This window comes from Colobus angolensis, unplaced genomic scaffold (assembly GCF_000951035.1).
Source record: "Colobus angolensis palliatus isolate OR3802 unplaced genomic scaffold, Cang.pa_1.0 Scaffold315, whole genome shotgun sequence".
Classification (NCBI taxonomy): domain Eukaryota; kingdom Metazoa; phylum Chordata; class Mammalia; order Primates; family Cercopithecidae; genus Colobus; species Colobus angolensis.
The window spans coordinates 889,063-901,420 of record NW_012116433.1 but is presented as its reverse complement, the minus strand read 5'-3'; the positions used below and the strand labels follow the sequence as shown (position 1 = coordinate 901,420).

Sequence of the window (12,358 nt, the reverse complement as noted above, 5' to 3'; positions counted from 1 at the left end):
ATTTTTAGTAGAGACGGGGTTTCACCATGTTAGTCAGGATGGTCTTGATCTCCTGACCTCATGATCCACCTAACTCGGCCTCCCAAAGTGCTTATGCAGTCAAGAATAACATCCTGTTCTAAAGATGATCCTCTCTATTCAAATACATCCTAGGGAGAAAGAAGAACAAAGAAGCAGGGAGAGGAAGATATAAAGACTGATTACAAACCTTTATACGCTGGAGCAGGGGGTGCTGTTGCCACTTTTCTGACTTTTGCTGTTACTGAGTTATCAACATTAACAATCATTACTGGATGGTCAATATGACCCAGCTTCTGACCCTGGCCATTTGTTTCTCCTGAGTGTTCCCACTGTTTTCTAATCCGTTCCTTAAGTTTTTCCAGTTTGACATCATGTTGTCGCCGCTTTAGAATATCTAATCTTTGGGAATTAGAAGTACTAGTAGAGGATGGAGAAGAGTCAGTTAGTCGTAACACTTTTGGATCAATATCATGGGCCATGTTATTCACAGAAAGCTTCAAATTGTTCTCACTTCCTTTTGTTCTGTTAGGCATTTCTTCCTCAGTTCTCGTAGAAGCTCCCATCCTAATCAAACATTCAGAACTCTGCAATGCATCAATTGCTGGTCGATCATTTAAAAACCTAACAACTGTATCATTGATGACAGATGACTGGGAGCTCTCAAAATCACAGCTCCGTATATTCCGTTCTTCTCGACTGCCTATCATCCAGTTATCACTCTCACTCTTTTCTTCATTAACATCTACACAATATACATCCTTTGACTCCAGATGGCTGGAACTCAAATTGGAAGGTGCACCATGGATTTCCCTACAATAAAAAATAATAAGTTCTGTGACTATAATTAATAACATATTATATAGTTGAAAATTGCTAAGAGTAGATTTTAAGTGTTTTCACCACAAAAAAAATAAGAATATGAGGTAATGCATGTTAAATAACTTGATTTAGCCATTCCACAAGGTATACATATGCCAAAATATCATGTTGTATACTATACGTACAGTTTCTACTTGTCAGTTTTAAAGCTAAATCTTTTTAAAAGCTTTTCATAAAAGTACAAAAACTAGTCAAATGGAAACCAGTCATACAAACTGAATGAGAACTCTAAGCTAGCATTAGAAACCAAAAAATAAAAAGCCTAGAAATTCCAGTAAGTTAAAGATTGCAAAATAACCATTAGTAATATTATAACTCGATGCTCAATACTCCCTCTATCAAGTAAAATGGCAAATAATCTAAACAACAATCTGCATATTATAAAATAAGAAATATGCAAAAGATATGTAGAGAGATTTCCTAAGAACTCCAGAAAACAGGATTATAATCTGACTTTGGGTATTCACTTGACATTTGTCAATAAAATGTGTTATTTGCTACTCTATAAAATCTTACGTACCAGGGAAAGAAGTTCTCAAATACTGGCATTTCATATATGTCACTTCTAAATAAGGAACAAAATTAATAAATAGACTAGGGGTAGAAATATAGTGGAGGTACAATAAATATTTTCCTCCAAATAAATGTGGTTAGTAATGTTAAATCTCTTAACCACAAAGTAGTTTTTGGCAGCTTCAAACTTTGTAAAGCGTATCTAGAAAATCAGGAGTAAGCAAAGAAGGCTGGGCAAAGCCAAAGTACCTCTCACAAGTCCATATTCTCTGCTCATAGAAAACACTACCAAAAATCTTCCTCCAGAGACTATTTTTATTTTACATGTCATTCTAATAAGCCTTACTTTAGATTTATTTTATTTATTTATTTATTTATTTATTTATTTATTTATTTATTTATTTATTTATTTATTTTTGAGAAGGATTCTCACTCTGTCACCCAGGCTAGAGTGCAGTGGCATGATCTCACTCACTGCAACCTCTGCCTCCCAGGTTCAAGCGATTCTCCTGCCTCAGCCGCCCAAGTAGCTGGGATTACAGACGCGTGCCATCATGCTTGGCTAACTTTTCTAATTTTAGTACAGACGAGGTTTCACCATGTTGGTTGGCCAGGCTGGTCTTGAACTCCTGACCTCAGGTGAACCGCCTGCCTCGGCCTTCCAAAGTGCTGGGATTACAGGTGTGAGCCACTGTGCCTGGCTGAGCCTTATTTTAGGAAAGCAGTTCATGAAAAGGGAGGCTAATGAAGACAAATGTTTCAGCAGTGAGAAGAGCACATGAATCATGAAAAAAATAGTCAAGAAAATTATAAAACCAGACATAACAACAGGCTGGGTCTGAAACAGCAGCCACTAGCCACATGTGGCTACTGAGCACATGATATGTGGCTAATCGAAATTGACAGCTGCTATAATGTAAGTTACATACTGGGTTCTAAAAATTCAGGAATGTAAAATATCTTTTTTGTGTGTGACTACTAAAAATGTTGAATGTGTGGCTCACATTAATGGTTCTATTGTATAGCAATGATCTGATCTAAGGCATTTCAGGTAAAAGCATAAAACCCTAAATACTACAAAGATTCTTAAAGCCACGATAACATAACATAGTAACTGTTTCTACTGAGATCACATGAGCATGTGCATTTTTCTAAGAAAACAGTCTACAGCTGGCCGGGCGCGGTGGCTCACGCCTGTAATCTCAGCACTTTGGGAGGCCAAGGAGGGTGGATCACGAGATCAGGAGATTGAGACCATCCTGGCTAACACAGTGAAACCCTGTCTCTACTAAAAATGCAAAAAAATTAGTAGGGCGTGGTGGCAGGCGACTGTAGTCCCAGCTACTCCGGAGGCTGAGGCAGAAGAATGGCGTGAACCCGGGAGGCGGAACTTGCAGTGAGCAGAGATCACGCCACTGCACTCCAGCCTGGGCAACAAAGCAAGACTTGGTCAAAGTGAGACTCGGTCTCAAAAAAAAAAGAAAAAGAAAAAGAAAAAACAGTCTACAGCTTTTGTCAGATTCTCACTGGGGTCCATAACCCAAAAAACTTTCGACCCTGTTCTGAGTGGTTGATTTTGAAAAAGATGGGGATCGCCAGGTGTGGTAGCTCACACCTGTAATCCAAGCACTTGTAGAGGCCAAGGTGGGCAGATTGCTTGAGTCCAGGAGTATGAGACCAGCCTGGGCAACACAGCAAAAACCTGTCTCTACAAAAAATATGAAAATTAGCTGGGAGTGGTGGTGCTTGTCTGTAGTCCCAGCTACTCCAGAGACTGAGGTGGGAGGATGGCTTGAGCCCAGGAGAACAAGGCTGTAGTGAGCTGTGATTGGGCCACCAGATTCAGCCTGGGCAACAGAGTGAGACACTGCCTCAAAAAAAAAAAAAACCAGAAAGAGATGGGGCTGTGAAATCAGTCCTAGAGACTGAGGCTAAATGTGATTATTTTCACTATATTAACAAGACTGCAACAACTGACAGTTAAAATAATTTAGTTCTAAAATTAGCACATGCAAAAAACAAAAACATAAAATGGTAGGTTACATATCATGTCCCACTCTCAAAAGAGGATGGAAAATTAACACCCCCCAACAAAAAGTAATTTCATACAATCTTTCATTCACTCACTCATTAAATATTTACTGAATACATATAAGGATGTTCAGTATACAATTCCTTCAACTTTTCTGTAAATTTGAAATTTTTCCTGGTTAATAGGTTAGGAAAAAGTACTTAAATATTTAGTACATGCTAGGCATTAAGCTAATGCCATGAGAGTAAGATTTACACCCTTAGATAGACTAATGGGCAGATATGGAACCAAAACATAATGCCACCTGAAAATGCTTTAATAGAGGATGCTACACAGTACTTTGGGAGCAGAGAGGGATGATGAACTAGGTTGGGAAAATGGGAGTGGGGTAGAAACAGATCTGGCCATTTTTCCCAAAGAAAGTAATGAGTTTTAAGCGAGGAATGGAATCCACCAGGTGGAGGGTATTCCATTCACAGCTATCCTATTTTTTCTTTTCTTAAAAGATACATAATTTACAGGCCAGCTGCAGTGGTTCATGTCTGTAATCCAAGCACTTTTGGGAGGCCAAGGCAGGTGGATCATTTGAGCACATGAGTTCAAGAACACCCTGGGCAATATGGTGAAACCCCCATCTCTATCAAAAATACAAAAAAAAAATTAGTCGGGCATGGTAGCTCACGCCTGTAAGTCTCAGCTACATAGGAAGCTGAGGTGGGAGAATCGCCTGAGTCCAGAAGGCGGAGGCTGCAGTGAGCCATGATTGTGCCACTGCACTCCAGCCTGGGCAACAGAACAAGACCTTGTCTCAAAAACAAAAAACCATAATTTACATACTTCTAAAGGTAAAGTAGTATTATTTGCAGGAAGAACACTGAACATAAATATGAAGTGAGCAACTCAGTCTCAATTCTGATAACGATTATATCTCTAGGCAAGTTGCTTAATATCTGTGTGTCTAGAGATTCTGAACTTTGATTATTCTTCTTCAAACTTTTCCCTTCTCCTTTTTTTTAAACTCTGAACTTTACCCAGATTATACCCCTGATCTTCTTTCTATATTTTTTCCAGCCCTTCTAATGCTTCAATACTAATGATAACTCCCAGATTTGTATTCTCAGCCCTGACCATCCCACATACATTCTTACCCAAATTTTTAAATGCCTACTTAATATTTCCACCTAGATAATTCAAAATTGCATCAAATGCAACATAATAAAAATTGAACTGACAATCCACCTCCATCTCCCAAGGTATGTAAAATTTAAGAGTACAAACATATACCTAGAACTACGAAGTATCATCATGAAACTTGATTTGTGTTTAAAACACAAAAAAAAGCTTACAAATGAAACAAAAAAAGGCCCAGTGTTTATTACTTATTAATATTTGCCATACTAAGAATATGAATGTACTGAAATCATTAGTAAAGTGTCTCTCAAATACAAAATTCTGTAAGTTTATCAGTTGAATATCTTAAGCTATGTTAACAAAAATGCAAAGCATTTTATATCATCTATACTATCAAAATTCTTACATCAATCTTGAACATCTAAGTTGCTGAAAGCCACTGGCAACAAAATAAAACAATAAATCAACTCACATTCTCAATAAGATAGGAATTTGATGTGACTAATTAATGCTCCCCACCCAAAAAAGAAAAAAAGTAAGCAATATAAAGTTCACTATATAAAATAAATGATCTGAGTTATTAAGAAGAAACAAAAAAGCCACACTTCCAGAGATGGAATAATTTGTTTCTAGGAAACATATTTATTACAATAAAGGTGGCCTGAGGCAACTATTACTATTTCTTTCCCCTCAAATATTGATCTGTAGAAGAGGCTACTGCAGTCAGTATTTCATGTTCGCACTATCTTTTGTAGCCATCTTTTGTGGAGAATGAAAAAGGTAGTAATACTAGAGTATTACACTATTTCACAACCAGAGTGCTGTAAAAAACTCAGAAAACAAAGTATACTCTTACTGTAAATATTACAGGCTAAACCTATTTGATACATTTTTTTTTTCAATACTAACCTATAAGAAACCAAAGGTTCACGAAATTCCACACGATTATTTTTCTTCACATTACTCTCCAGGGTGGTAGCTCTGAGAGGACTACGAGATTTCTCTTTTTGTGATTTAGAGGATTTGGAGATTGGAGCATTAACCCAAGAATCATCCAGGTATCTATCATCTGAAGGAAAAGGAAATCTGTGAGAACATATGATATAAAATACAACTGCCTCTGAATTTGGCTGGTATCTTAAAAAAAAATTAGGTATCTATTATTTCTAATAGTTGGATATTATATAAGTTATCTCTAGTATCTCTAGTTGGATATTATATAAGTAGATGAAAAACATTCAGGTTAAATTGTTAAAGTAACTCCATTGATAGAGAAATTATATTCTGAGCAAACAATGCAAAATAAAATTCTACATACAAAATTTATTTTTGTCATGGCTCTCACTTAAAAGAGAAGTATCAGATACAACCTAACAAACTGCCAGGTTAAAAAAAAAAACCTATCTATCTATCTATACATATTTATATATATAAATATATTACAGTTTAGGTAGAAAGTATTGATCTGGAAGTTTTCACTCACCAATTAAAAAACCACAGAATGGCCCAGCATGATGGCTCACGCCTGTAATCCCTGCACTTTGGGAGGCCAAGGCAGGTGGATCACGAGGTCAGGAGTTCAAGACCAGCCTGACCAACATGGTGAAACCCCATCTCTTCTAAAAATACAAAAATTGGCCAGGCCTGGTGGCACAGCTACTCAGGAGGCTGAGGCAAGAGAATCACTTGAACCTGGGACACAGAGGATGCAGTGAGTAGAAATCACACCACTGCACTTTAGCCTGGGCAACACAGTGAGACTCTATTTCAAAAAAAAAAAAAAAAAGAAAAAAAAAGGAAAGAAACCACAAGATCAAAATACAAAAGGTAACCCAAGAAAATATTTGCATTGTATCATTTTATAAGTCACCATTATGAAAGAGATTCCATTTATGATTTTAAATCCCAACAAAAATATACATTTTATTAAGTCAACTAAATTTCATTTCCAAAGCACTATGTATCTGTGAATTTAGAAAACAAATCAGACATACATAACCTCAAAATGAAACTCTCATCGCTAAAAACAAATGAAAACTCATTGTCAAGGGTGATGTAATAGTGCTAAAGTCCCTGATCAAAAGATGGTGAAAACACCATCTACAGTCGCTGAACATGAGGCTGTTTCATAGCTACCCAATATCAAAAGAAAAAGATTAAATGCCAGTGTCTCTGACAAAAAAGCAAGCAACAGGAGACTATAAGAAGAAATTAAACTGAAACAAAACTACTACATCAACAACTTATATTTAAGGCAGAGTGTGTTAGCTACGCCTATAATCCCAGCACTTTAAGGAGTCCAAGATGGGAGGATTACTTAAGGCCAGGAGTTCAAGACAAGCCTGGGCAGCACAGAGAGACTTCGTCTCTACAAAAGATAAAAAAAGATTAGCCAGGTGTGGTGGCTAGATCTACAGGCTACACCCCTGTAGACAGAGCTGTCTGTTTTTTCAAAATTTACATTTAATATACGTATATATTTGGAAGTAACTTCATACATACCTTTTCTACTTATTTTTCGGGTAGTACTTGTAGAAGACTTCTTGGTATCCATGACAGAATCACACACAGCTGTACTTGTAGGGGCTACTTCTAATTTATTTTCAATGTGTCTCAGCTAAAGTTTAAATACCATCACAAGACATAAGTTAATTCCATAAATAATCCACCATCAATTTACATGGTTATTTAAAAGTATATTGCCCGATACCTTTTTCCAAAGTAGAAAAAAAAACTCATGAATGCTTTCTTAAAATATTTGTTTTTCATCATTTTTTACTTTAGCTATAACAACATCTGGCATAATGTTCCCCGAATTTAGACAAGAAAAATCAGTAAGATTCTGAAGAATATCAAAGAGTTTCCACTTGATATGTTGACCTATTTTTTAAATTGTTTAGTAAAAAACAAGTAGTAAATTATCTGACTTTTTTTTTTTTTGAGACGGTCTTGGTCCATCGTGCAGGCTGGAGTGCAGTGACGCGATCTCAGGTCACTGCAACCTCCACCTCACAGGTTCAAGAGATTCTCCTTCAGCCTCCCTAGTGGCTGGGATTACAGGCGTGCGCCACCACACCGGGCCCATTTTTGTATTTTTCATAGAGATGGGGTTTCCCCATGTTGGCCAGGCTGTTCTCAAACTCCTGACCTCAGGTGATCCACACGCCTCGGCCTCCCAAAGTGTGGGATTACAGGCATGAGCCACCATGTTCAGCCAATTATCTGACTTTATATGTGACATATCATTATGCAATATATCCTGTGCATTTTACATGCAAAAATGAGTAAAGAATTATTTACCTGGACCAAAATTTAAGACTATAGGTACTCAAATAGCCACTGTGTTTTACAGTTTTATGTCTATAAGTTTCACAATAAAGAGAAAATATAACTCTGCAATATAAGTCAACTTTTGGTTATAACCACCAATGTTCTCAGTGACTGAAAAGCATTTTTTCCTAAATAGTAAAGTATTACATGCTTACAAGAAAAAACTAGGAAAACAGAAACAATATAAAAAATAAAATTAAAATCATCAAAATTCCATCACATATAGATACTTTATATAAAATTTTGATATATCTTCCTTCAGATTTTTTTTTTTTTTGAGACAGGGTCTCACTCTGTCACCCAGGCTGGAGTGCAGTCACATGATCTCAGCTCACTGCAACCTCTGCATCTTGGGCTCAAGCGATCCTCCCACCTCAGCCTCTCAAGTAGCTGGGACTACAGATGTACACCACTAATTAGCCCAGCTAATTTTATATTTTTTGTACAGACGGGGTTTAAAATTCAGAATCTGAATTTTAATAAGCTCCCAAGTGTCCAGGTTGATCTCAAACTCCTGAGCTCAAGTGATCCACCTGCCTCAGCCTCCCAAAAGTGCTGTGATTACAGGCATGAGCGACTGCACCCAGCCTTCCTTCAGATTTTTGCATCCCAATGCATTTTAAAAATTGGAATAATTTTTGATATATTAATAGTTCTACATCAGATTGCCTCCCCTACTTATATTCCTTTATCATCCTTAAATGTTCTTCAAAAACACCCAATAGTTTTGAAAAACAACTATTAACAGTTTAACTCTAAATTAGTTTAGCACTAAGTTAAACTGGTGGATAAAAACTATTTCTATACTATACAAAATATAATGCTCAGGTAGAAGAGAGAGAATATATATTGCTACATTCATAGGGCCAAAATACGACTCTGCATTGGGACCAAATCTAGGTTATATCACCTTTTGCAGATTTATTTTCAAATCAGTTCTAAAGATTAGAGGACAGAAAATATCACTGAAATACTTAGTAAAGAAGTAGGTGATTCAAAATCAGGTGGTATAGAAAACAAAAAAGGGTATATTAGGAAAGTAATTTGCCCAGAGAGCAAATTAAAAAGAAAAGAGTTTCCCTTTGAATGAACTATTTGCATCACCTGCCAAACTTGGATTCCTAAACTCTAGACAAGATTGGCCAGAACACAAATGGGAACAGGTTGCCCACAGTCATTCTTCTTCAGTGGTAAGAGAAAAAAACAACCTGTTATTGCCACAAAAAAGAAGTAACTCTTTCAACACTGTTATTCAACATAGTACAGGAAGTCCTAGCTAGAGCAATCAGACAAGAGAAAGAAATAAAGGGCATCCAAATTGGAAAGGAAGAATAACTCACAGTCCATTCAAGAAGTTGGTTTCCTTCATTTCCTCCCTAACAATGAGCCTTCTACATAGACAAAGCCCCTACCTTCATCCTCTGTTTTAAATTTTCTTTCTTTCTTTTTTTTTTGAGACAGGATCTCATTCTGTTGCCCAGGCTGGAATGCAGTGGTATGATCATAGCTCACTGCAGCCTTGAGCTCCCAGGCTCAGGAAATCACCCCACCTCAGCCTCCCGAGTGGCTGGGACCATAGGCGCATGCCACCACACCCAGCTAATTTTTGTACTTTGTAGAAATGGGGTTTTGCCATGTTTTACAGGCTAGTCTTGAACTCCTGGGCTCAAAATGATCCTCCCACCTTGGCTTCCCAAAGTGCTGGGATTATAGGGTGCGCCACCGCATCCAGCTTAAATTCTCTTTTCCACCTACCAAATGAACAAATTTATTAAAGGTGAATAAACAGTACAAATTATTATTATTATTGAGACAGGGTCTTGTTCTGTCATTCAGGCTAAAGCGCAGTGGCACAATCAAGGGTCTCTGCAACCTCAAAGCCTCAACCTCCCTGGGCTTAAGCAATCCTTCTGCCTCAGCCTCCTGAGTAGCAGGGATTACAAGTGCATACCACCAAGCCTGGCTAATTTTTGTCATTTTTTGGTAGAGACAGGGCTTTGCCATGTTGCCCAGGCTAATCTCAAACTCCTGGGCTCAAGCTATCTACCCACCTTGACTTCCCAAAGTGCTAGGATTACAGGTGTAAGCCACCACAACCAGTCAATTTTAATACTTTATATGCCACGGTGCTTGTGCTCCTAATTCCTAAAGTAGTATCCTGTTTATTACTTTACCATTTAATAGTTGTCATTTATGTTCATTTTATAATATATAGTGTGTGTGTGTGCATATATATATATATATAGAGAGAGAGAGAGAGAGACTAAGAGAGAGAGAGAGGGGATCTCTTGAGCCCAGGAGTTCAAGACCAGCCTGAGCAACACAGTGAGAACCCGTCTGTTTAACAAAAAATAAAAATAAAAGTAAATTTTAAAGAACAGTATGGAAAAAATTTTAATCTATTCAATCATAACAGGAAATTGATTTTAATCTAGAAATAAATAAATGGACGCTAAAACTACTTACAGCAGCCTTGGTTTGAGAAAGTGCATCCCACGATGTGGTAATATCTGCTGGGAAAAAAAATGGTATTTACTGTATCAATCAACCAGAATCTCTGAATTAGACCTCAGAATCTGAATATTAATAAGCTCCCAAATGCACTCAAAAGTCTGAAAACTACCTTATTAGGCAGAACAATTTCTCAGCAAATGTTTTATTATATTGAGTCAAAATGGGTTTTTATCTATAAGATTATTAAGCCAACATTCCCAACATATGGTTTAAAGGTAAATAGACACTGCTACCATTGGACTGGCATTTCCACTCACACCTATATCAGACAGCTCCAAAAATAAGCAGCATCCTCAGTTTATCCCAATGAGCTGAACAAATATAAAATTTTATATTATACTGTATTTTATAATACAATGTGAGAAAGATGAGAAAGCTACTCCAGATTTTGATCTATCAGTAAAAACATAGGTAAAATCCATTCAGTCTTTCAGAGAACAACCCTTCAAATAGTTTAAGGTCATGTATTTTCCATAAGTCATCCTTCTTCAGGATAAGTATTTCCACTTCCTCCAAATACTCTTCATATGACTTGATCTCCAGATCTTTCACAAACCCAATAATCTTCCTCCAGATGTACTCTAGTTTGTCAATCTCCCTCAAAAAATATCATGCCTTAAAATTACCTCTAATGCATTATTTTAAAAAGAATTCAGTGAGACTCTTACTATTATTATCTGTAACCCTATAAGTCTGTAACTATATTGGGGCTATACCATTTATTGAAGTTAGGCCAGAATTTCTGAAAAATTTTACATATACTGGTTCATTTTAAAAAAGGATTCCTGCTTTACAAAACAGTTCACCATAGGATGCTTTTAACATGAAGCACCATGTATATTTAAAATATAAGAGAATTTTAAAATTATTTATCCACTTTCTATAAATCAAAGCATAGGTATAATTATCATTTATTTATTAGACCAAAATGTAATACACATGACCTAAATGAGGTATTAAGTTCCCCTTAAAAAAACAAAATCATACCTTGAACAGTATCCTTGCTTTGAGAGTTCCTTGGATTTTGTAAAGGCACCTCTTTTGATTTGCTGCTCCTCATCCTGCCAATTTACCTGCAATCACATCAGTATTCACTGAACATCAATCTTATATTATTTTTCCTCAGAAAAATAACTCATTACAAATTATTTTGGCTACTTCACACCCATTAGGATGTAAATAGGACAGGCTACTATCAAAAACACACAAAATAATAACTGCTGGCAAAGATTTGCAGAACTAGAACCCGTGTGTGCTGTTGGTGGCAATGTATAATGGTACAGTCACTATGGAAAACAGTGTGGCAGTTCCTCAAAAAAGTAAAATTAGAATTACCATAAGATCCAGCAATTCCACTTCTAGATATATGATACGGTTTGGTTCTGTGTCCCCACCCAAATCTCACCCTGAATTGTAAGCTCCATAATCCCCAAGTGTCATGGGCAGAATCAGGTAGAAGTAATCGGATCAGGGGGGCAGTTTCCCCTATGCTATTCTCATGATAGTGAGTCTCATGAGATCTAATGTCTTCATAAGTGTCTGGCGTTTCTCCTGCTTGCACTCATTATCTCTCCTGCCACCCTGTGAAGAGGTGCCTTCTGCCATGATTGTAAGTTTCCTGAGACCTCCCCAGCCATGTGGAACTGTGAACCAATTAAACATCTTTTCTTTATAAATTACCCAGTCTTGGGTAATTTATAGCAGTGTGAGAATGGACGAATATAGTACACAACCAAAAAACTTGTGGAGGCTCGAACTATTTGTACAACCACGTTCAAAGCAGCATTATTCATAGTAGCTAACATGGAAGTAGCCCAACTATCTATCAACAAATGAATGAATAAGTAAAATGACATTTATATATATAATAGAATACTACTGAGCCTTAAAAAGGAAGGAAATCTGATATATGATACAACATGAAAGAATCTTGAGGAC

General features: G+C 36.8%; 1 protein-coding gene across 1 annotated transcript in view; it reads right to left on the bottom strand.

The window, feature by feature from the left end:
* CEP350 (centrosomal protein 350kDa) overlaps positions 1-11,480 on the bottom strand; it is a 135,896-nt gene extending 124,416 nt beyond the window's left edge. The window contains exons 1-5 of the mRNA XM_011951138.1: positions 11,408-11,480; positions 10,373-10,419; positions 7,079-7,193; positions 5,486-5,645; positions 209-831 (exon numbers count right to left, since the gene is read on the bottom strand). Coding sequence (XP_011806528.1) covers positions 209-831; positions 5,486-5,645; positions 7,079-7,193; positions 10,373-10,419; positions 11,408-11,480 — 1,018 coding nt within the window. The remainder of the gene's footprint in view (positions 1-208; positions 832-5,485; positions 5,646-7,078; positions 7,194-10,372; positions 10,420-11,407) is intronic.
* Positions 11,481-12,358: the final 878 nt, after the last annotated feature.